We start from the raw sequence: 21,627 nt of genomic DNA, 5'->3' as shown, positions 1-21,627 counted from the left end.
ACGCCGGGAGCACTGCCCTGCTCTGGCTTCCTCCCCGCTGCAGGACACCTCCTGCTCGGGTACTGGATCCTGGAGCATCCCAATACCGGCGCAGCTGCCCAAGAGGGCTCCAGACACCGAAGCGGCACCGAGGTGCTGCCTGCGCAGTGCCCTGGGGGGTCCTGCCTGGGCAAACCGGGGAGTTACCCCCCCCGCCAGCTCTCAGCCTCTCCTTCTCTCTCCTTCTCTTGCAGGGAGCTGAGCCCCGGGTCTTGCCGCCTCTGCCTGCCCCTGCCTCTGTCTGATATGTTTGATATTAGGTTGTTTTATTGGAAAGCCAACTAAATATCAAACATATTCTTACAGCGCCAGGGATGCCCAGCGCCGACCAGGCGAGATGCTGCCTGCACCCTTTGGCGGGCTGGGGCGGGGAGCGCAGGGGGTCCCTCCGCGCCCCTTCCCGCACCCCCTGCCCGCCCTCTCGCTGCTGTAATAAACCCCGTCTGCCCGCACCGCGTGCCGGTCTCGGCAGGGCCAGGGAGAGGCAGCCAAGGAGCTGCCATCCCCAGGGCCCGGCGGAGGTTTGGGATGGCGGTGGGGTCAGTGCTCACCACCTGTCCCCCCCCGGCTCACGCCCGGGATGATCCCAGGACAAAGGCGCGTGGCCCCGTGCCCACCGCTGGCTCCGCTGCCCCTGCTGCACGGGGTTATTTATGGCTCCCAGGGCATGGGGGTGTAGCAGCCGCTCGGGGCCCTTTGTGGGCACCGTCCCTCCTGGCGCCCTGCCCAGGGAGCTGCCGCCGGGGTCCTTGGGTGCTGACCCCCTCAGCCCCCAAAATCTGTCCCTGGAAGGGAGCGGTGGGTCTCCCCCCGTTGGGACATCCCGACTTGGCTCACGGGGCCAGCAGGACCTCGGGGCTGGCGCAAGGAGGCTGCTAATCCCCCGGCTGCGTAGGAAGTGCCGCCGCTCTCCCTGACAATTCCTCCCTGCGCCTGGGGAATTCGCTCCTCCGGCTGCCAACAGCATCTTCTGCCTCGCTGCCGAGCACCAGTGCGGTCAGAGCCAGGCTGGGGGCTCAGGGGGTTCCCGGGGTGCTCTTCCCTGGGTGTTGGGCTTGAATCCCCCCGCTGCTCCCCACCGAGCCAAACAATTCGGGCTGGGGGCTGCTGCTAAGCCCCTGCTCTTAAAATAGTGTCGGGATGAGCTCGCCCTTTTCCACGCCACCCCCGGGCACGGGTAAATGTCAGCCCGGGGGCCACCAAAACATCCCGGTGGGGTGCAAACCGGCTTCGCTGCCGGTGCTGCACGGACCCGGCTCAATGTCCCGAGTGTGTCTCAAGGGAGTGCTGGGTGGGAGCACGGTGTCCCCATGATGTCGGACAGGGTGTCCCATTGCAAGGGGGGGGTGCAGGCGGCTGGAACAATGCGGGACCCCTCTCTTGCAGACCTGCCGCTGCTTTTTATAACCGCCCCAGCTGTTCTCAGGAGCCCAAATAAGGCTGCAGCCACCCGGACCCCCCCAGGGCAGACAATGGGTCCCCAGCACAGACTTTTTGGGAAGGTGGGGAGGCGGCTCGGCCCAAGAAAGGCAAAGCCCCTGCACCAGCGGGCAGGGCAGAGTTGATAAACCGAGCAGCGGGGCATCGGGCAGCACTGCCGCCCTGCCTTCCTTGCCCATCCTGCTGCCCGCTGCCCCGCTGCCGGCACCCGCGTCCCACCGAGGATGGAGGCCATCAAGAAGAAGATGCAGATGCTGAAGCTGGACAAGGAGAACGCCCTGGACCGGGCAGAGCAGGCGGAGGCCGAGCAGAAGCAGGCGGAGGAGCGGAGCAAGCAGGTAGGGCAGGCAGGAGACGTCCTCAGCTGAGGGATGTCAGGGGGGGTGGACCGTGCTGAGCCCAGACCCTGGCAAGGGGAACAAGGGTGTGAGAGCTGCCACTGTCCCACAGCTCGGGGACTGTGTCACGATGTTGTGGGCGTCCCGAGGGCTGCCCAGGGCTCAGCCCATGCCAGCTGGTGGCACGTGGGACAGGTACAGACGTGTGGGGCAGAGCTGAGCCTGGGATGGGGCAGGAGGGATGCTGTAGGGCAGAGCTGAGCCTGGGCTGGGGTAGGCAGGGCTCTCCCTTTGTGTGCGGGTCCAGAGGGGTGTCCAAGGGCTCTCCCCCTATTTGGGGTCCAGAGGGGCATCCACCTGCGGTGACTTTCGCTGCCCTTCCAGCTGGAGGATGAGCTCGCCGCCATGCAGAAGAAGCTGAAAGGGACAGAGGATGAGCTGGACAAATACTCCGAGGCCCTGAAAGATGCCCAGGAGAAGCTGGAGCTGGCGGAGAAGAAGGCGGCAGACGTACGTATGGGGTGCAGGGTGGGAGCTGGGTTGGCTGCCTTCCCCTTGCCCTCCCGGTGGGACTGCAGCCCTTCACTGTGGCCTCAGGGACGGAAGAAGGTCCCTATCAGGCTTGGAGCATTCCTCCAACGCTGTGTATGGGAGCAGAGGGTGACCCTGGGAAGGACATGTCCCCGGCGGGGGCACCCACAGCCACGCAGGGGCCAGAGGGATGCTGGCAGGGGCCAGTCCCAGCTTCTTCCCGGGCAAGGACATCCCAAGGCAGCTGGGATGGAGCGGGCTGGGCAGCCAGGCTCCGCCAAGCAGGACGTGGGGAGCCCGAGCTGGGGGCAGAGCCACAGTGGCTGGTGGCAGCGAGCAGCCCCTCAAGCATGGGACGTGGGGTCCCTGCCTGTCCCCAGGGAAGTCGGTGTCATGGCTGCTGTCAGAGGAGCCGAGCTCCCCAGGCAGGCAGAGGCTGCGTGGGCAGTGTGACAACTGCACAGCCCGGCTATTGTTGTCCGCCGTTACCAGGAAAACAATGGCGCGAGCAGTGCAGGGTTTCGCTGTCCGGCCGCTCTCCCGGCCATCACGTGGCACGGAGTTTGGCTCCACTCCTCACGGCCAGAGGGGCTGTCACCTCGTGGGGCCGCCGTGTCTCAGGGGTCGAGCGGCGAGGAGATGCAGGTCTTGCCTCCTGCACGGGCTGGAAGAAATCCCCCGTCTCCTCTCCCTGACGGGCCCAGCTCTGACGCTCAGGCTGGAGGCAGGGGCGGCACGGCCGCCGACGCTGGGCCATGGGGAAGCGCCCCAAGCCCCAGCACGCTGCCCGGGCTGCCTCTCACCGGCGCATCCCGGCTCCAAGCCGGGGGCCGGGGTGTAATCGGGAACTGTCGAGCCCTCCCTGAGCCCTGGGCAGTCTGTCAGCCCCGTGCCTTTGCTCATGGCTTCCTCTCCTGGCCCCGGCTGAGTGTGCGGCAGCGCTGGAGGTCGGCACACACCGAGCGTGGCCTTGCAGAGCTCTGGGGAGCCCCTTCCCTCCCGCTCGCCCTTCTTTCCTCCCTGGCTGGCATTTTCAGACTCTCTCCCTGCCGTCGGGCTGCAGCACTGAGGACTGCATCCCCGTCGCCTCGCCCCTCGTTAAATCCCTTTCTGTTCATTCTGAGACCCCTTTTTCTGGCCGCCACCCCCCAGGGTGGCTCTTGGGGGTCCCCCGGTTTCACCCCAGCTCATGGAAGGTGGGGGGCGGGAGGAGGGATCTCAGGCCCTGGAGCGTTGGATGCGCAGAGCTGCCTCCCAGCTCCTGCCAGCCGGCGGGTGCAGGCAGAGTCAGGCCCTTTTGGTCGCCAGCTCATCTCCGGGGGATCTGCCAAGACATTCGGCCGCATGAGCCTGTGCCAGCCCGCTCTGCCCCGGCAAACGCACCCCCGGGGCATGTGCCTGCCTGGTTGCTGAGGGTTTTCGGAAGCGGCACAGGGGTGGCAGCCCGACACCCCCTTTCTCTTTTACTTGTGTGCCCAAAGCGGCGCTGAACAGGCTGCGTGGTGAACGAGGGCAGCAACAGCTCTTGGTTACATTTTTATTGAGCTCCCGGGAGCCTCCGTGACCCTCGTGGCACAGAGGAACATCACCCTCGGCAGCGTTTTCTGCCCTCCCAAGACCAGAGAGTTTTAGCAATGGTGTGTTTTGGTGCACGGCGGTGGAGCGGGAGCCTGGCATCGGCGTGCTGGCAGGTGCCGGAGCCCTGTCCCTGGGGAAGAAGCGGGGAACGGGACCTGCGGCAGGGCTGCGGGACCTCGGCCCCGGCGGGTGCGGGGGCTCTGCAGGGCGGGCAGTGCGTGAGCTCAGCCCTCGGGAACATGGTGCCACTGCGGCCCGGCCGTGCCCGTGTGAGGCCTGTGGGGCTGAGGGACAGGGTGGGGCTGCCGGGGCTGCACAGCCACCTGGCTGGTGGGGCCGCATGGGGCACGGTGGGGGCTGAGGGGTGCGTGCAACCCCATGGGGCAGGATGCGGAGGGCCCTGTGGGGCAGGGCTCCAGTCCTTAGGCCTTTGTGGGGCAGGTCCCGGTGTCGCCGCACACACATGGGGCAGGCCCTGGTGGCCCCATACCCACATGGGGCAGGTCCCCGTGCCCGTAGGTCTACATAGGACTAGTCCCAGTGTCCCCCCACCCACATGGGGCAGGCCCCAGTGTCCCCAGGCCTCTGTGGGGCAGGTCCCCAGTGTCCCCAGGTCCCCAACGGGGCAGGTCCTGGTGTCCCCATACCCACATGGGGCAGGTCCCAGTGTCTCCAGGTCCCTGGGGGGCAGGTCCCGGTGTCATCCCAGTGTTCCCATACCCACATGGGGCAGGTCCCAGTGTCCCCAGGTCCCTGTGGGGCAGGTCCCGGTGTCGTCCCGGTGTTCCCATACCCACATGGGGCAGGTCCCAGTGTCCCCAGGCCTCCACGGGGCAGGTCCCAGTGTCCCCATACCCACATGGGGCAGGTCCCAGTGTCCCCAGGCCTCCACGGGGCAGGTCCCGGTGTCCCCATACCCACATGGGGCAGGTCCCGGTGTCCCCAGGCCTCCGTGGGGCAGGTCCCGGTGTCCCCCCACCCACATGGGGCAGGTCCCGGTGTCCCCAGACCCCCATGGTGCCGTGTGGGGTTGTCCCCCGTGTCTCCGCTCCCGCCCGGGCCGTCCCGCTGGCCCCAGGCCCCCCGGCGGCGGAACCGGGCTGCTGCTCCCCGTCTCCACGGCAACGCGGGGGGGGGGGGGGGGGGAGGAAGTGACGTCACTTCCCGGGCGGCGGGACCGGGGCGGTGGGTTCCGGTATTTCAGGGCGGGGCCGGCGCGGAGCGGAGCGGCGGGTCGGGTCGGGCGGCGGGTCGGAGGAAGGATGGCGGGGGCCACCACCATCGAGGCGGTGAAGCGCAAGATCCAGGTGCTGCAGCAGCAGGCGGACGACGCCGAGGAGCGGGCGGACCGCCTGCAGCGGGAGGTGGAGGCCGAGCGCCGCAACCGCGAGCAGGTACCGGCGGGACGGGGGGCGGCCCCGGGAAGGGGACGAGGTGTGTGTGGGGGGTCGCAATTGGCCCCCGGGGGTGTTAGGCCCGCGGACGTGGCGGTGCTGGGGGTCGCACCAGCCGGGCTGCGGGAGGAGCCGCGGGATCCTGGCCCCCGCTCGCAGCGATCCGGGCCCCGCCGCCGTGGTGTCTGCGGGGCCCGGGGGGGGTCCCGTCCCCACCCAGCGTCCCCCGGGTTTCGCCGGGGTCCCCGGGACCACAACGGCGATGCCTCGACCCGTGCTGGGGAGTGACTGGGGCTGGAGTGAGCCCGCGGGTTTTTCTTTCATCGTTACGGGTCACCCCCGCCCCGGTCCCCGGGTCACCCCCCGCCTCGGTCGGGACTCCCCCCGGTCGCTTGCTGGCTCCGAGCTGCCAGAGGAAGGGGAGGAACCCGGCCATCTTGTCTGGCCCCGTGTTGCAAGCACAAAGGTGCGAGTAGCCTTGGCATGTGCTGATAAAATGGAAGTGAGCTCACTGGTGCTGCTGCCAGCGCGGGGGGAGCGGGAAGACTCCCAGGCTCCGCATCCCGGCCAGCGGGAATCCCCGGGGCCGGCAGCCTCGGGAGAGCGTGCTGGGGGCAGGCAGGGGCTGGGATTGCTGGGAGGGAAGGAGGGAGCAGCCACGGCCGAATCTGACCTGGGGAGCGCCCGCTCTGGCGGCTCGGTGGGGCCGGGGGAGGCAGGCGAGGCTGGTGTCATCGTGGGGGCGGCGGATGGGGCGACACGGGGCAGGTCCTCGCAGGTGACTGGCTCGGATCTGAGCGTGGCTCTCTGCAAATTTGCAGGGTGATTTTGCTACTGATTCTGTTGAAAATGTGGAGCTGAGGCTTTTCCACCGCCAGTGCCCACGTCCGTGAGAGGAGCGTGGTGCTGCTGCCGTGGGGCTGACCCGGCTTTGCTACTGGGGCTGGTGGCAAAGGCTTCTGCCGTGCAGTGGGACGAGGCCACTCCCAGACCTCAGCTGGGCTCTGGCTTTGCAGCCACATAAGGAATTCTCTTGCGATAGTGGTGTTGTCATGGGAACGTGCGTGTTTCTCCCAGCTTGCTGGAGCCTCGCTAACTGGAGAGAAAGAACCAGTGCTCCCAGTGTAGTGGCGTCTAGTACTCATCCTGTGGGTTGGCCTTTGGGTCCTGAGGAATGTCCCTGTCAGATCTTGGTGGCCTGGGGAAGCGATGGTGAGCCTCCAAGGCTGAGGCGAGCTCTGCCCTTGGCTTGCAGAGCTCCCGGTAGCTCCCTGACTCAGGGCTGCCTTCCTGAAGGAAGCATGGAGTAATGAGACTGTGCTGCTCGGCAGCAGGGCTGCCTGGAAGTGTCACTCCCGTGCTCCGGGGAAGCCTGACAGCTCAGCTGTATCCAGTGAGGAGAAGTTGAAAAGGAGGTGTAAGGACCCTTCTGCAGAGGGAAAGAGGCGGTTCTTTAAAAGCAAGAGTGTTTTGGGTTTTTTTGTGTGGGCTAAGAGCTGCCTGTGGAAAGTCAGGGCTAAATGATGTGGTTCAGGGGGTCAGGAAATGGAGACCTGTCGTGCTGGTGTGTCTCCATCCCCTGGGAGGAGGAGGAGGTGGCTCTCCACCTTGACAGCTCATTGCCTTTTTAGCAGGCAAAAGACTTGTGTGTCAAGCAGTCTCCTTCCCAGTTCTGTTTAACGTATCATTTTGTTCCTCTTCGAGCAGACCACTTCCTCCTCCTCCTCCGGAGGGTGCCGGTGGAGCTGGCTGTGGGGCAGCCTGCTGCAGCGCTGCCTTGTTTGAGCATCAAAGTGTTGCGGATTTCCCTGGTGAAGAGCAGGGTGTGCCAGCAGGGGAGCTCCTCTTCAACTTGTGCTCTCATAACCTGGCCTTGAAACATGTTGGGGGGGCGGGGGGTGCCAAAGGCCTTGCTGCCTACTGCGGGGAAGAGCTCGGACAGCCTCTCCCAGGAATTCAACGTGATTTGTGTCGGGCCCTGCTCTAACACTGGCTTCTTTCATCTCTCTGCTCCTCCCTCCTTGGGCATGGATAGAAGCAGCATGTTCTTGCAGGCTGCTTTGTTACGAGTAGCTGGGATATTTCATATATGCCTGGCATGTGCCTGTGCGCGGGTCTCTGTAGAAGATCACAGCGCTGCCCTGAAATGCCTGCAGCCCTGTCCATCTTTGTACCAGTGCAGTATTCCCGCTGGAGAACAGGGTGCTGGGTTCTCCCGGGGCGACTCACGCGAGGTGTTGGTGTCCCCAAAGCATCTAGGCTTCCCCCCAGGCTCTGGTCGGGCTTGACACAGCCTGGGCTGTAAGCAGATGCCTTGTGGTTGATAGCAGTGCTGCTGTAACAGGTCTCGCTGGGGGGTGTGTGATGGCTTCTGATCTCTGCTGATTCATTAAAGCCTTGGTCACTTTTGTGGTCACGCTTCTGACAAATGCGCAGCGCCTGAGGGCTCTCGGCAATTTCACAGGCTCCTGGCATGTATGGTGGAGCTGAGGTGGCTGTCGGCTGTGGCTGTTGCTGGGGAGCAGCCTCTTCAACCTGTCTCAAGACTGGATGAGGCTTTTGCTCTTTCTCTGGGTTATTAGTGAATCTCTGGGAGGAAGGAAGCCTAGAACACAGCTGGCTCTCTGGGGCTTGAGCTGCTGGGGCCCCAGGTCAGGGCAACGCTGTAGAAAGCCCAGCCTGCGACGCCTTGACACAGCTTGGCAAACCTCTGAACCTGAAGCTGTTAATCTTTCTCACGTTGCTGATGAGAGGGCTTGTTTCAAGCAACGCTCGTGTCCGGATCACATGAGTAAACTGACTTTGTGCTAAATGGCAGCTGTCACAGCGCTCTGGTGTGGTGGATAAATAGGACTCTGATTGATGGCCTGTCAGGATTACAGCAGCTGCAGAAAAGACCCATTAGCGTAAGTCATCTACTTAGTGTTTATGGCTTAAACTGTCACGTCAGCTCAAGCTGACAGGCGAGGAACCTGCAGGATGACTGCTGCACGGACAAAGCGTGTGTGTGAAATGTTGTGAAGCTTAACATGCGTGCAAGCATAGGGGAGTGCAGCCTCTGTAAGAAAGTGGATAAAGCACCCTGGCTTTGTTTTGGCTTCCCATGCGCTGTCCCTGACCGAAGGAAGAGCTCAGCTGCCCTGCACTAACTGCTAAACCTGCCACAGACTGAGCCACTCTCATCTGCTCCCTCTAGGCTGAGGCAGAAGTGGCATCTTTGAATCGCCGTATTCAGCTGGTAGAGGAGGAGTTAGACCGAGCCCAGGAGCGCCTTGCCACAGCGCTGCAGAAGCTGGAAGAGGCGGAGAAGGCTGCAGATGAAAGTGAAAGGTGAGCAAGGGCTGCTGCTCTTACTCCATCAAACATCTCAGACGTGCTCCTGACTGAGGGCCTGGTGCCATCAACCTCTTGGGCTTCCTGGAGGGTGGGAAGTAGATACCACATCAAGGCGGGATGTGGGAGTTGGTACCCGCTTATATGAAGCAACTAAAACATTGTTGTTGGCCTTGAGAGGGTATCCTGGAACCTGAGGTGAAGGAGCGAGTAAGTGCTGTGTGCTACCATGCCTCCCCACCTCACAGGGAAAAGAAATAAGTGGGCTCTGGGACACTGTGGACTCGTGAAGGTGGCTGCTGGTGGGGAAGCCTCTCTTCCTACTGCCTCTGCCAGCATCCTCCCTTCTGGCAGCCGTCCTCTGACCTGGCAGTGTGATTCAGAGGGGAGCGGTCCACTTCCACTTGGCTGATGTGCTTCATCGGTGCGCACGCTGTAGGGAGCAACCTGACCCTGCTGATGCCCTGCCATAAAGATGGACTTGGCTCTTCCTGTGTTCCAGCCTGGAAAACGCTTGGCTCAGCTATGTGGAGTCCCTAAAACAGCCTGGCTTGTTCTTCTCGGCAGCACGACATTTCCTTTGGTCCGGGGGCCCAATGAGCTGCTGGAGTAATGCTCCAAGAAACAGTTAATTCTGAGCAATCGAGGTTGCTGTATTTGCATCAGCTCAGCGATGGCTGCCTTCCTGTGCTGTCTTCTGCACTCAGAGGTGTTGCAGCTCATAAGGAAGCAACGTGGTCCCAGGGGAGCACAGTTAATGCTCTGAAAGTCATTACACTGCTGGCTTGTACAGGATTTTCATGCATCTCCCCTCCCTGTGCTTTCTTTTGGGCAGAGGCATGAAAGTCATTGAAAACAGAGCCCTGAAGGATGAGGAGAAGATGGAACTGCAGGAGATCCAGCTGAAGGAAGCCAAGCACATTGCAGAGGAGGCAGACAGGAAGTATGAGGAGGTGAGACCTTTGGATGCTCAAGTCCAGCAGACCCTGGCCAGGAGAGGCGGTTCCTCTTCCTGCAGGCAGGGCTTTCCGCAATGAATCTGGGGGGAGAACCTGTCTCTAAGCAGAGCTACATCAGTGTTCCCCTTAGCCAAAAGACTCTGGCAGCTCCAGTGACTCCTGCAGGCGTTACCTTACTGTCTTGCACGGCCTACAAGTACAGAATCACCTTCCTTCCTCTTAACTCCATTTCTTCCTTCCAGGTTGCTCGGAAACTGGTGATCATAGAAGGAGATCTGGAGCGTACTGAAGAGAGAGCTGAGCTTGCAGAGTCGTGAGTAATCTGCTTGCATGTAACCGGCATGTCTACCTTTGCATGGGAACTAACACCGCATTTCTAACCTTGTTACACAAGGCCTGAAGCACAGGGTGGGTTTAGAGCTGTAGGTGAAAGAGCTGGAAACACTCTTCTGCTTAGAACAGGATTAGATCCACAGAGGATGTGGAGTTTGCGATGGCGTGATTTGCCTTGTAGTGGAAGCGTTCTGCCCCTTTGCATGGAGGGCCTCCCTGGTTAGTGAGGCCAGAGAATCCTTCTCCACTCGGTATTCACCGGCACTGCTTTGTACGTGTGGTCACTACATCCTACACATTGCTATGGGGCACGTGTATGCACAGCACTTGTCCTAAAGCAGCAGAGTGGCATGTGGGATGTCCGTGGTCAGAACTGCGGCTGAGGTTGGTCTCTGGCCCCTTAAAATATTTGCAGTAACTACTACAGGCTTCTGCACTGCTGAGCAGCAAGCTGGACTTCCTCTGCTCGGAGCAGACACGCAGATTGTGATGTTTGGGCTCCTTTCATGTGTTTGGATGCTCGAGCTGGTCCTTGAGGAGCTGGTCAGGGCTTCTCTGTTCTCTGGGCCTTGTCTAACAAAGTTAGTGTGCACGCAGCAGTAGCTCTGTGCTTCCTGCCCAGACATGCATGTCATGACCATGACTCTTTTGTGTTTCTCCCCTACCCCCTTTTTTTGCTCTGCGGTATTGTGTTATATTGGTGCTCCTTTTGACCCTTGTCCCCACCTGGCTTGTGCCATCGTGTGACCGTCACTAACAGTCGTTGCCGGGAGCTGCAGGAGCAGATCAGAGTGATGGACCAGAACTTGAAGTGTCTGTCTGTTGCCGAAGAAAAGGTACTAACCTTTCCCTTCTCGAACCATTAAACAAGAACTCTTGTGGTCTTCTTGCTACGCTCCTTCCCTCAGCTTAACTGCGTCTTTCTCCTGGAATGTTTTGTCCTCTCTGCCCATAAATATTCCTGTCTGAGTGGTGGTGGCTGTCCATCTGTCTGTCAGAACAGCTTCCCTCCTTACAGCAAACTAAACATGCAGTTTCTACCGGAAGACTCCAGGTCTGGCAGAAATCTGTGTCCATATCTCAGCTGCTCAGCTCAGTGCCCTGTGCATGTGCTGGCAGAATACTTAAAATATGAACTTGGAGGCGGGACGGGAACTTGCTTTCCGCACAAGTGCCTGAAGGCAGGGTCCCATCCAGTCTGATCACAGACCATATCCTAGTGAACTTCCTGGTCTTCCCTGCACGTGGATTCACTTCTTGTGTCTCCTGTCTTTCCCTCCCACTTCTTTTCCTTTTTCCCCTCCTTTATTTACAAAAACCCACAGTAAATGTTCCGAGCTGGAAGAAGAGCTGAAGAATGTCACCAACAATCTCAAGTCTCTTGAGGCTCAGGCTGAGAAGGTAGGGCTGCTTGTCCAAGGGCCAGAAAGATTTCTGTTTTGCTAGGAGGGTGTGTGACAGCAGAGCACCCACCGGGATGGAAATGATGCAACTGCAGCCTTAAGCAAGCAAGGAGAGCTGTGCCTGCTCTCCTGGGAGAGCTAACGGATTTCCGTGCAGGGCTAACGTTGACTGTAGAAGCTGGGAGTGTGGGAAGTCTGGCTGCCCTTCCCTGCCTCGGGGCAGACTCGATCAGCCAAGATGTTTATGCTGCTGGGATGAGAATTTTTCTGCGCCCAAGTGTGTGTTTTGTGCGTGGTGTGGGACTTGCTGCCTGACCCAGTTCTCTTGGACTAGGGTAGGGGTGTGAACAACTCCTAGTTGGAAGTTTCTGCGGGCACGTGCACTGCAGTGAGGAGTTTAAGTCTCCCTCTGTAGCTGTGGGCTTTCTGGAGTGGGAGATACCTGGGGCTGCTCATTGCCGACTCCTTTCCTTTTCCACAGTACTCTCAAAAAGAGGATAAATATGAAGAAGAGATCAAGATCCTGACTGATAAACTCAAAGAGGTGAGTGACCATGTTGGGATGGCCTGGCTGGGTAAGCTGGCCTCAGCTTGATTGGGTGGGAGAATTCATGTCCTCAGCTGATGCCTCTGTAGTCCTTTGCTGCATCCCAAAGCTGTTGTACTAACTGGCATGCCTCTGTCTGGCAGGCGGAGACCCGTGCTGAATTTGCTGAACGGTCTGTAGCCAAGCTGGAGAAGACAATTGATGATTTGGAAGGTACATTCTGGGGATGGGAAGCCAAAGAATACGTGGTGAGAAGTGGGGAGCTGAGGAAGGAAGGCTGTCTCCCAGATAGTTGGAGAGTGGAGACACTGCTCTGCTCCCCAGTACATGGAGCATGACCTAACTCGGCTTCTGAGGTGAGGCTTGGTGCCTCTGGGCTCAAGAGTCATGCCCCGTGTATCTGCTCTGCAAACAGTTCCCTGGCTGTGCTGCGGCAGGCCTCAAGCTCTCGATCCAAACACCTTGCCATATCTGACTGATGGTGATAGATACTGCGGCTGGTGTGTCTTGATTGTGATGTCCTCAGGAATGTAACTGGATTCCTGTGCTCCAACCTAGGCCGATTTAAGGAGTGGTGTAGGAAAAAATGCCTGAACGCAACAGGAATTGGTTACGATAACATACTTGTGTGCAGAATCTCATGTACGTGGCTGTCTGCTGTAGACAGTGTTGCTGCAAGTCTTGAAACAGCCCCCATGAAGACTTAAGACCAGTATCGCTCCTGGTTCAAGATTAAATCACTGGAAGCCCCATCCATGCAGTATGGTGGTCAGCCTGTGACAAGGATGGGTTCTTTTTTTTTTTTTTTTTTTTCCTCCTGTTCCTGGTTTCACAGTACTTTGGGGGAGCACTCCTGAGGCCAGCCATCGCAGAATCTTGCCTTTTGCCAGGCCATGGAAGGAGAAGGTTCCAACTGCTGCCCTTAAATCTGGGGTTGTGGCTGGAGTGGTGGTGCTGGTAAACCAAAACTCTTACAGGCCTCCTGCCTCGACAACAGCATGTGCCTTTCTGGTCTTTTAGTGCTAGGTCTTGGAGATTCAAAGCCACATCCTACCATCTGGAGTCACTCGGGAGATTTTTTTAATCTAGAAATAGCAATGGTGTCAGCTGAGCTGTTCCAGAACTGCTGCCAAGCAGCAATCTGAGCCACCTCATGATCCAGGGCAAGCTTTTATTTGGAACTGCAAAAACTCCGCCAAATCCCTGCATGCTCCCCTTGAAACACATTGATCGAGAGCTGGCTCTAGTCTCCGGCCTTGCTGCTGAAGTGACCTAGTTTATGACAACTGACAAAGTTCTCTGGGCTCTGTGGAGCTGTTAACAACATTACCAGCTGTCCTGTACCTAGGCAGCCAGAGCTGGGAGAAGTCGGTGCCAGCTCTGCGCGGTGCTCAGGGAGTGCATCAGTGCAGAGTTTCAGGCCTGCCTCCTTCCCTGAAGGCAGGTGATCTGCTCCATTACCTGATGGAGGACACAGGTGTGGCCTGTCTGTTGGGCTCTCACTGCCTAGCTACAGAATGGGAATTCCCTCTGATGCCTGGGACTATTATGTGACTGGCTTCTCCCAAGCATGCTTTTGTATTGAGACTGAAGGTGAGAACAAAGCACCTTGATTGATCTGTGCCTTCCTTAGGCGTAGCAAGCTTCTCCCTAAGTGGATGGAGTTGCCCTTCCCTGCTCCTCCTCCTGTCAGTGGTTTTTGCTGACCTGGCTGGGCAGCTTGTTCTCACAAGCTGATGTGGTTTGAGTTCTTGGCTCTGCTCCCCTCAGAGCTGGCTTGTAATCCTGGAAGGCACTTGCTGGTCAGACTGTCCTCGGGCTGTCGGAACCCTCCTGTTCATTGTCAGGAACTAATGCAGAGTCGTGATGGCTCCACATCTAACTTCATTTTCTTCTGTTCATGAATCCCATACTGCTTTTCCTGCCCCAGGGTGTTGGAAGAACTCTGCCTTCCCTCATTGTTACCCTTTTGTTCTCCTCCTAAACCTCTTCTAGATGAGCTCTATGCCCAGAAACTGAAGTACAAAGCAATTAGTGAGGAACTGGACCACGCCCTGAATGACATGACTTCCATGTAAATATGAGCTGGCTGGTGTTTGCCTCTCGCTTCAGCAGGCTAGACCGCCAGAGCTTGCTTGGTTTGCTGTGATTTTCATAGCTGGAGAATCGATGGCACTGTGTTGTCTAGGTTACTTCTACAGATCTCTGCCTCGAGGACTGTGGAGGCTTCCCTGCAGCATGCTGTATTCTAACTCTAGGTCCTTGTGATCTGCATGTGTAACACTAAGTGCTGTGCTGGCCTGAAAGGGTTCTGACTTGAACTCTGAGTGCAGTTCCCAGTCCCACTGGGAAAGGCTTCCTAAGGTACTGCAGCTTATAGTTGGCTGCTGGAGCCACTGGGCCATGGTCTCGGGATTCCTCCTGGAAGAGGCCGTGGATAGCGCTCAAGTGGATTCCTTAGGGATTGCCATAACAGGCTTGAGATGGGCTGGATCATGAACCGATCTGTGGAAGTAGCTGAACTCATATGTTTCTGCAACTTTGCTACTCGGCTTTTTGTTCGGATTTGTAGTGGGTTCTGCTAACAGCTGCTCCGCACGGTCCTTACCACTAACCAAGGAGAGGCCAGGTACTTGCACTGCAGAGGAAGAGCCTTAACGCGACTACAACGCTAGTGTCCGAAAGCTCCCTAAGCCAAGTTTGCTGTGCACAAACACTTAAACTTTCTCTTAAAATTAGTGTCTCCTTCTGTCTCACACAGATAAGTCTTGCGATTCCAAACTCCACTTTGGATTTGCCTCTCTGCTTGATGGCTTGTTCTGCATCTGCACCCTGCATTCACGCTCTTGTCATCTCGCTCTGAATTCCAGTACCTTTTTCCAGTTACTGTGCACAGGGCATCCCTGGGAACGAGTGCTGTAAAGACGCTGAAGCTTGACAGCAGCAGCCCCCCGGTTATGCTGCCCTTGCTCCTAAACAAAGCTCCCACTGTTTTGACCCGATGTGCCAGACACTGCTGTGCTCTGAGGGGCTGCCCTTTCAATGTCTGGGTGTAGCTGGGAGTATGTTGTTCTCATCTGCATATCTTGTGTAGAGCCATAAAGCTCCTTTTGTATTTCTCTTGCCTCTTGCTTGAGCATGATGTCACAATTTTTAAGGAAAACAACTCTTGTATAAGTTGAATGGAACGGCCGGTGCTTTTGAGAAATGGGTTTCCAGTGACCACTTGCTGCTTTAGAGTAACTGTTTCAACGTTGCCTTCAAACCAGTGTAACCCTCATCACCCATGGTGGAATACACAAGACTTCATTAACGCACTGGATTTTTCCCTTTGGGTGTCTTATTGGCTCACAGATGTGAATTGCAGTTCTGGAAAGGGTGCCTTGGCACGCAGCATGCACTGTAGGGCCAAATGGGAGGCTGGGGTCTGTAGCAGGAGGTCCTCGAGCTGTGCCTGCTTCAGCCTGGCTGAAGACACTCCTCACACCTGCCTGCTCTGTAATGTTCACCGGCCTCGGTTGCCAAATGCTGGCTTGCAGTGGGAAGTCACCATACCTGATAGTCACTGTCAGGGTGTGAAAGCTAATAAATATCAAGTAAGGTCTGGCTGGTTTCCAGTTGGCCAGGACTGTTCGGGTGCGAGGTGCTGCCTGTTGCCTGTTGGGAGGGATGGATGGCCCCTTGCTTCAGGAATGAGAATGCACCACAGCAGGGCTGTGGGCACCCGAGCCAGGGAATCTGTGTTTTGCAGAGTCCTCCCTTCCCCGTGCAAGGGCTGGGGGTGAGAGGATCCTCCTGGGAGCGTGGCACGGAGCTGTACACTGAGCACTGCAGCTGGCGGCAGGCTGCAAACACTTGATGTGCGTCACCGCCGGTCTGAGTCTGTTGTTAGTTGCTCTGGTATCATAACACTGATCAGCCTCTCGTAACTGTATGTGCTGCCTCTTGGTGGCTTGTCAAATACTTTTTTCCTTTCTGGATTGGTTCATCTGCCACAGTGCCCGAAGAGCCCTTCATGAGCAGAGTTTTGGTGAAATGGGACACCTCCCCTGGTTTCCTCAGGTTTGTGTCACTCCGTTCTCCACACAAATGGCACCAGCCGTAAGGATAGTCCAGACACGCTCAACTGCCCCAGCCTGTTCTCACTCTGTCTTCTGTGTCAGGGCTATCCCCTCTCTGCCAGGTCTGGGTGGGGAAGGAGGGAGCATTCCCACAAGGAATTTCAAAGGGTAATAGCCTGGAAAGCTCTGGCAGGTGGTGGTCTGACTCTCCTTGGGTATGGGACAATAACTGTGCCCTGTAAGACCTACAAAGCAAGAAGCCATAACTCCTCAGTAACCAAACCTGCAGCTGGAGTAGGGGCTCTACATCCTGTGGGAGCGACAGGGCTTCTGTCACAAGTGTCCGGGTGTGTGGAGGCTTCCAGCCCAGTGCTCCGTTGCCAGTTCTCACCAGGTGGGAGGTGGCACCCTGCCCTTGTGAAAGAGCCTCTCTCCTCATGGGGAGGTCCTGTCAGCAGTGGGTTTATTACTGACTCGCACTGTGTGGAACTGGTGGCTCTGCTGTTGCACAGTGGTGTTGCAAGCGATCTTATCGAAGGCTGGGCTGTGGCAGGCCCTTTTCCTGCTTGTCCTGATGGAATTCCATGCTGGGTGATGGATGGGTGGGTGATGCAACTTCTGCCCTGGGAGGTTTTGAGAGGCTTCTGGTCTGACTGGATTGTGAGGCTTGTGTGGGCTGGTTACTGTGAGCTGGGCTGTTGACTCAGGAGTGCTGCAAATGCAGGTTAGCTGACCAGGAGGCACAGGTCCTGGAGCTCCCCAGGTTGCAAGGATGGCTAGTAAGGCTGCCCTGCGGGCTGGGTGGAGAAGGGAGCAGCCAAACAAACACTGGAGCTAGCCCCAGCAGAGCTGAGCATGGGAAGGGTCATGCTAGTTACTTCAGTCTGTTCCCTCATGCGGGTGGATCATCAGGTCCCTGTCTAGAAGCAGAAACCCTTGCTCGAAGGCCGAGAGCCGTTGCACCAGCCTGCAGTCACTGGTACTTCTGATGGCAGTTCACTCCCATCCTCTGCTGCTCTGGAGACCCAGGACCAGCCCTGATCACCTGGGGGGCTGGAGACTGGCATCAGGGTGCCCAGCCTACCTGCTCAGAACCAGCCTGGAGGCCAGAGAGCAAGTCACTAGCAGCAGCAGTAGCTGATGTGCAAAGCAGGCTCTGCTGTAGGCCAGGATGGGGTGTACCCGTCTCCCGTACCGCAACTTTCCTCAACTTCTAGTTAGACTGTGGCGGGGCTCAAGTTGGTGGCTTCTCTGGCTGTTGCTTGGTCCCTTGGTGGCTTTAAAGAAGGGATAACCAATCAGCATTGCTACCTTCTGTCCTGCAGAGTGAGGCGCAGCTAGAGCGGGTGCTGAGGGCTGAAAGGAGCTGAGGGTGAGCTTCCCCCCTCACGTGTGGCTGTCATGCTGGAGGGACGGGGCAGAGACGCTCTGCAGAGGGGGATGTGCTTTGGCTGCTCCATGTGAACAGCTTAACTCAGTGTCCTGAATCTTACCTGGCCAAGTCGTCTTCGAGAGCAAAACATTCCTAGGCTTGAAAACAATGAGGAATGGTGTGGATGCCCTTCAGAGCGTGCCCTAGATTCCTAGGGACCTTGTAGACCAGGATTTGAGGAGAAGCCTAAGGCCAACAAGAATTGCTGTGCTTTATGCTCACTCATCAGCTGGAGGCAGCACACTGTGTGTGTCGCTGCAGTTTGTGATGATTAGTTCTGCCAGGCTGGGAGCTGTCACAGAAGGACTTTTCACTGCCTGGAATTCCCCCAAATGCAGGAATTGCGCAGGATCCTCCCAGTCTGAGAACTCCGTGTAGGTGGGCAGAGATAGGTATTGAACTGGTTCTCTGGGGGCTGGTTGTGGCTGACAGGCTGCATGGCAGTACAGTGGCCCTGAGAGGTGACCTGTCCTGGGAGATGATCAGAATGGTTCTCCCTTTCCCTGGAGCTGCTGATGAGCACATGTGCTTGGTACCAGCCTTGGGGACAAGTGTGGCCGCTAGAGCCCTGTGAGGCTGTAAGGACAGGGACTGGGTGTGAGGTGAAGGCACTTTGTGCCCCACGCATTGGGTTGTTCTGGGGGCAGATGTAAAATAGGAGCCTGTGCTCCAGAACTTCCTCTCTCCTGTACCTGACGCAGATACTGCCTTCAGTGCTTGTCTGGATGTGGTGGGTTGTTAGTATGGCATAAAGGCATGTCCTTGGAGGAGTGTCCTCCAGGTCAGGTATGAGGTATGTCATTCTCAGTTCTTCTGGTGTCCCTGTCCTACTGCTAAAACCCCATTAATCCCACTGCTGTGTGGTCACTCTGGAAGGTGCTTCTGGTTCAGCTGTGGTAGGACTACTTTCTGCAAAGTGCTCCACAGGCTTAAAGCACATCCCAAGTCTGTCTCCTTACCTGAGTACAGCCCAGCGTGCAGGCTCCTCTTCTGGTGTTCTCCTCTTCTGTTCTTTGCCTTTGCAAGCCCGTGGTGGCACTTCCATTTCTGCCTGCACTTGGCTTCCTCTGTGATCCTCCTGACCTGAAATGCAAGTTAGAGTAAGACAAACCTTTGTTCTCCCCGGCTTCATCTGTGTAATAGCCTAGACTTGATTCTCAGAGACACGCGTTATGGAGGCAGCTTATTTGATGTGCTCATCTTGGTATTCTACTAACCTTCCCTTTCTCTCTTTTTCTCTCTTCCTCTTGTTTCCCCTAATCCTGTTGCTGCCGCAGAGCGCCTGTACAGCCAGCTTGAGAAAAACCGCCTGCTCTCTAACGAGCTGAAGTTAACGCTGCATGATCTGTGTGACTGAGAAGGGGGCCCTCTAATGCCATTAAACAAGCTTATTGCGACCACCAGTGCTGTGGACCACAGTGAAATCTGATCATTCTTAAGACCGGCAGACTTGCAAATTTTATGCAATTGCTGCTATTTAATGGGGCACTTGAATTGGTCCTCTAATTTAAGAGTTTGGGTTTTTTTGTTGTTTTATTTTTTTTATAAAGGTAACCTCTATTCTTGGTGAAATAACCCTCAAACTTGGCTGTTTTTTCATCAGTCTTGTTCCCTTGTCCAGGGGGTCCTGCCTGGCTCCTCCATGGAACCAGAACGGCTGTACCCACCAGGAGAGGGGTGGGGTGAAGTTAGGCTTATGTCTGCTAGTAGATGCCTGTTGAGTGCTACGACTTAATTTACTGTTAGCTGAATGACTGTAGGATTTCCTGCTGCATGGAATAATGGCTTCTAACAATAAATGACTGACCTCGTGGTCTGTAACGACTGCACACCTGTAGTATTTTCCTATATAGTTGAGTCCTAACCTAGAAGGTTTGGGGGAAGCGGTCAGTCCCGGGGCCTGAGCCCAGTGCAGCTGCAGAGCCCCAGAACCGTTTGGGAAAGCTCACGGACACCTTGAAAGCAACTCCTGAAATCCACAGCATGAAGCTGTGTCTTGAGTGCTTGCAGGGAATCTTTACGTGCCGCAGTTGCTAGTGCTCTAGGAAGGCTGCTTCTCGCTCTGTGCACAGTTTCTGACCCTGGGGAGGTTGGGGAGTGGCTTTGAGAAACTGCCTGTGCCTAAAGGACATCTTTCTACAGCCTGTCTGTCCGGTGTCCCAGCGTGTGGATGTCTTCAGTGATGTGGGTGGGCTCACCTTTGGAGTAAAGCCTACCTAGAGCGCTAGTTGCTGGTCTGAGCTCTCCTCCTGGCTTAAGGAACATGTGAGAATTGACTGTGCAGCTGCCTGGAGTCTCGGGCAGAGTTGTAGCACCCTCGCTCTTGCTCCCTGCCTGCCCTTCACTGACAACAGCCTCTTCCCCGCTGTCCTTGAGGCACGGTTGTCTGCTCCCTGCTGCTAGGTAGTTACGGTCTCGGTGACCAGCTTGGCATCTCTGTCCTGTGCTGGGGGGGGAAAGCGGGGAGCACCACCAGCTGTCCTTCCAGGGGGGTGATTTCTAAGTGTGGTTTTTTTATTTTTTACCTCTGCGTTGCTCTTGGGTGGCTTGCTGGGCCATGGGGGTCTGCTGTCTGGAGGCGTTGAAGCCCTGGGGAAAGCTAGCTACAGTCAGAGGCACCTGCATGCAAAACACTGCCTAAGCACTGCCTAAAAGTACATCGTGAGCACCATGCCGACTGGGAGCACCGGCAATGTGAGAGGCAAGGGCTACAGATGAGCCAGGTAACCTCAGAGCTTCTAGCTGCACCCAGCCAGGCACCCCCGGCCCGAGGACTTGCTGCGGCAGCGTGCTGGGAAGGGGCTACTAGTGCAAGCTTTCTGTGGCCAAGCTTTCTTGGTTGTCTGAAGCCGACTTGTAACTCTTGACTCTTGCTTCCTGCCAGATAAACTGAAATCCACCAAAGAGGAGCATCTCTGCACGCAAAGAATGCTGGACCAGACCCTGCTAGACCTGAACGAGATGTAATGGATCCCTGCCACCGCCTCCGCCACACGATGCCTGGGGGGGCCAGCCCAGCCGCTGCTGGCCTCTAACCCTTGGGGACCAGAGTTTACTTTCTGTTGCCAACTTGACCAAACACAAATCTTCTTTGCCTCAGGGTTAAAGGCCATCAGGTTGGGCAGAGCTTCAAACAGCATTATTAAGGGAAATGAACAATGCAATAATGTTTGGGGAGCATGTTTGAGATGTATACATTTTGTAACTACCTTTTTTTGTAGCAACCATTGTAAACATTCCAAATAACTCTGAGGCTGGTGAGCTACACTTCAAAGCTCTTGGCTTTAAAATTCGGTGTTAACCTTCTGTTAATCAGCTCTGGGCCACCCTGCTTTGTCGGGGGAGGAAGGAGGGTGTGACAGTTCCTGGCTGTGGGCCACTGAATCAGAGTAGCCGGGCTAGGGATGGAAGCCTGTTGGGAAAACTTCCTTTCCAGGAGCTGTTTGCCAAAAGAGCAGTTCAGTTTCTCAGCTTTAAGGTAACTCTCTGTGTTGTGAAGAAGCAACTTGGGAAAAAGGAAACTTTGTGTGTGTTTTTTTTTTTTTTTTTTTTTAAAGCCAAGCCTGTTATCTGAACAATTGAACCTTCACAGGGCTTGTTTCCCTTCCCTCCCCCCACCCCCTTGGCCACTTCCTTTCCTGGTAGGCTTAGAGAAGCCACGGCCCCTCTAACCCATTGCTACACAGGCGTTGAATTTGCCTTCACTAAGTGCTGATGCACCAAGCTTTATTGCTCATTGCTGGGTTACACTTAACAGCTTAAGTACAACAGCCTTGTTTTCTTGGGGAAGTTTGTTTGGTGGGTTTTTTTTTTTTTTTGCCTACCCTGAGGGAGGGAGCTGAGGCCTTCCCTCCTGGCCAGGAGTGCTCTTAGTGTCTTAATAAGGTACAAGCCATCTTGCTGTGCATTGCTGATGTGTAGTTGTTGTGAGGCGTGAGTGTGGAGATGTGTCAAGCTCGTGGCGTGTAGCTTGTGCTCGAGCATGCTGCTTGGTTGTAGCAGTTTTAGGGGCCAATCTGGAGAAAAGAACCTTATCAAGTGTTTTGATACTAAATTGAAAAATTGTCTTACTGTCTTTTGAAATAAAAACCAATCCCTCCACGCTGCTGTCTGGCTACAGAGCTTTACTGTGTGTGAGTTGCTCTCTCTGGGCCTGAGGGGGAGTCGGGAGCGGTGGGGGGAGGGAGCCCTGTGCCCGCCCCTGACGGCGGGGGAGACCGGGACTGAGGTAAGGCTAAG

The 21,627-nt window shown here is 56.9% G+C and overlaps 1 protein-coding gene across 21 annotated transcripts; it reads left to right on the top strand.

Annotated features, from left to right (window-relative positions):
- The first annotated feature begins 1,665 nt into the window (after positions 1–1,665).
- Positions 1,666–21,489, top strand: TPM3 (tropomyosin 3). 21 transcript variants are annotated; one of them, XM_054182593.1, is made up of 12 exons: positions 1,671–1,817; positions 2,202–2,327; positions 8,517–8,650; positions 9,489–9,606; positions 9,855–9,925; positions 11,271–11,346; positions 11,830–11,892; positions 12,039–12,108; positions 13,891–13,969; positions 15,894–15,957; positions 19,531–19,653; positions 20,273–21,489. In XM_054182593.1, exons 1-11 carry the CDS (start codon positions 1,704–1,706, stop codon positions 19,606–19,608), a joined length of 993 nt encoding a protein of 330 aa, XP_054038568.1. In that variant the 5' UTR covers positions 1,671–1,703; the 3' UTR covers positions 19,609–19,653; positions 20,273–21,489. The 21 variants fall into 21 exon arrangements, 20 of the variants coding, with proteins under 20 accessions (XP_054038569.1, XP_054038583.1, XP_054038568.1 ...); XR_008463385.1 differs by lacking the exon at positions 15,894–15,957 and having other exon boundaries at positions 1,673–1,817; XM_054182597.1 differs by lacking the exons at positions 1,671–1,817; positions 2,202–2,327 and adding an exon at positions 5,132–5,320.
- Positions 21,490–21,627: the final 138 nt, after the last annotated feature.

This window comes from Rissa tridactyla, chromosome 23, assembly GCF_028500815.1.
Source record: "Rissa tridactyla isolate bRisTri1 chromosome 23, bRisTri1.patW.cur.20221130, whole genome shotgun sequence".
Taxonomy (NCBI): Eukaryota; Metazoa; Chordata; class Aves; order Charadriiformes; family Laridae; genus Rissa; species Rissa tridactyla.
Note: the sequence above shows the minus strand (reverse complement) of the source record. Positions and strands in the feature narration are given on the sequence as shown.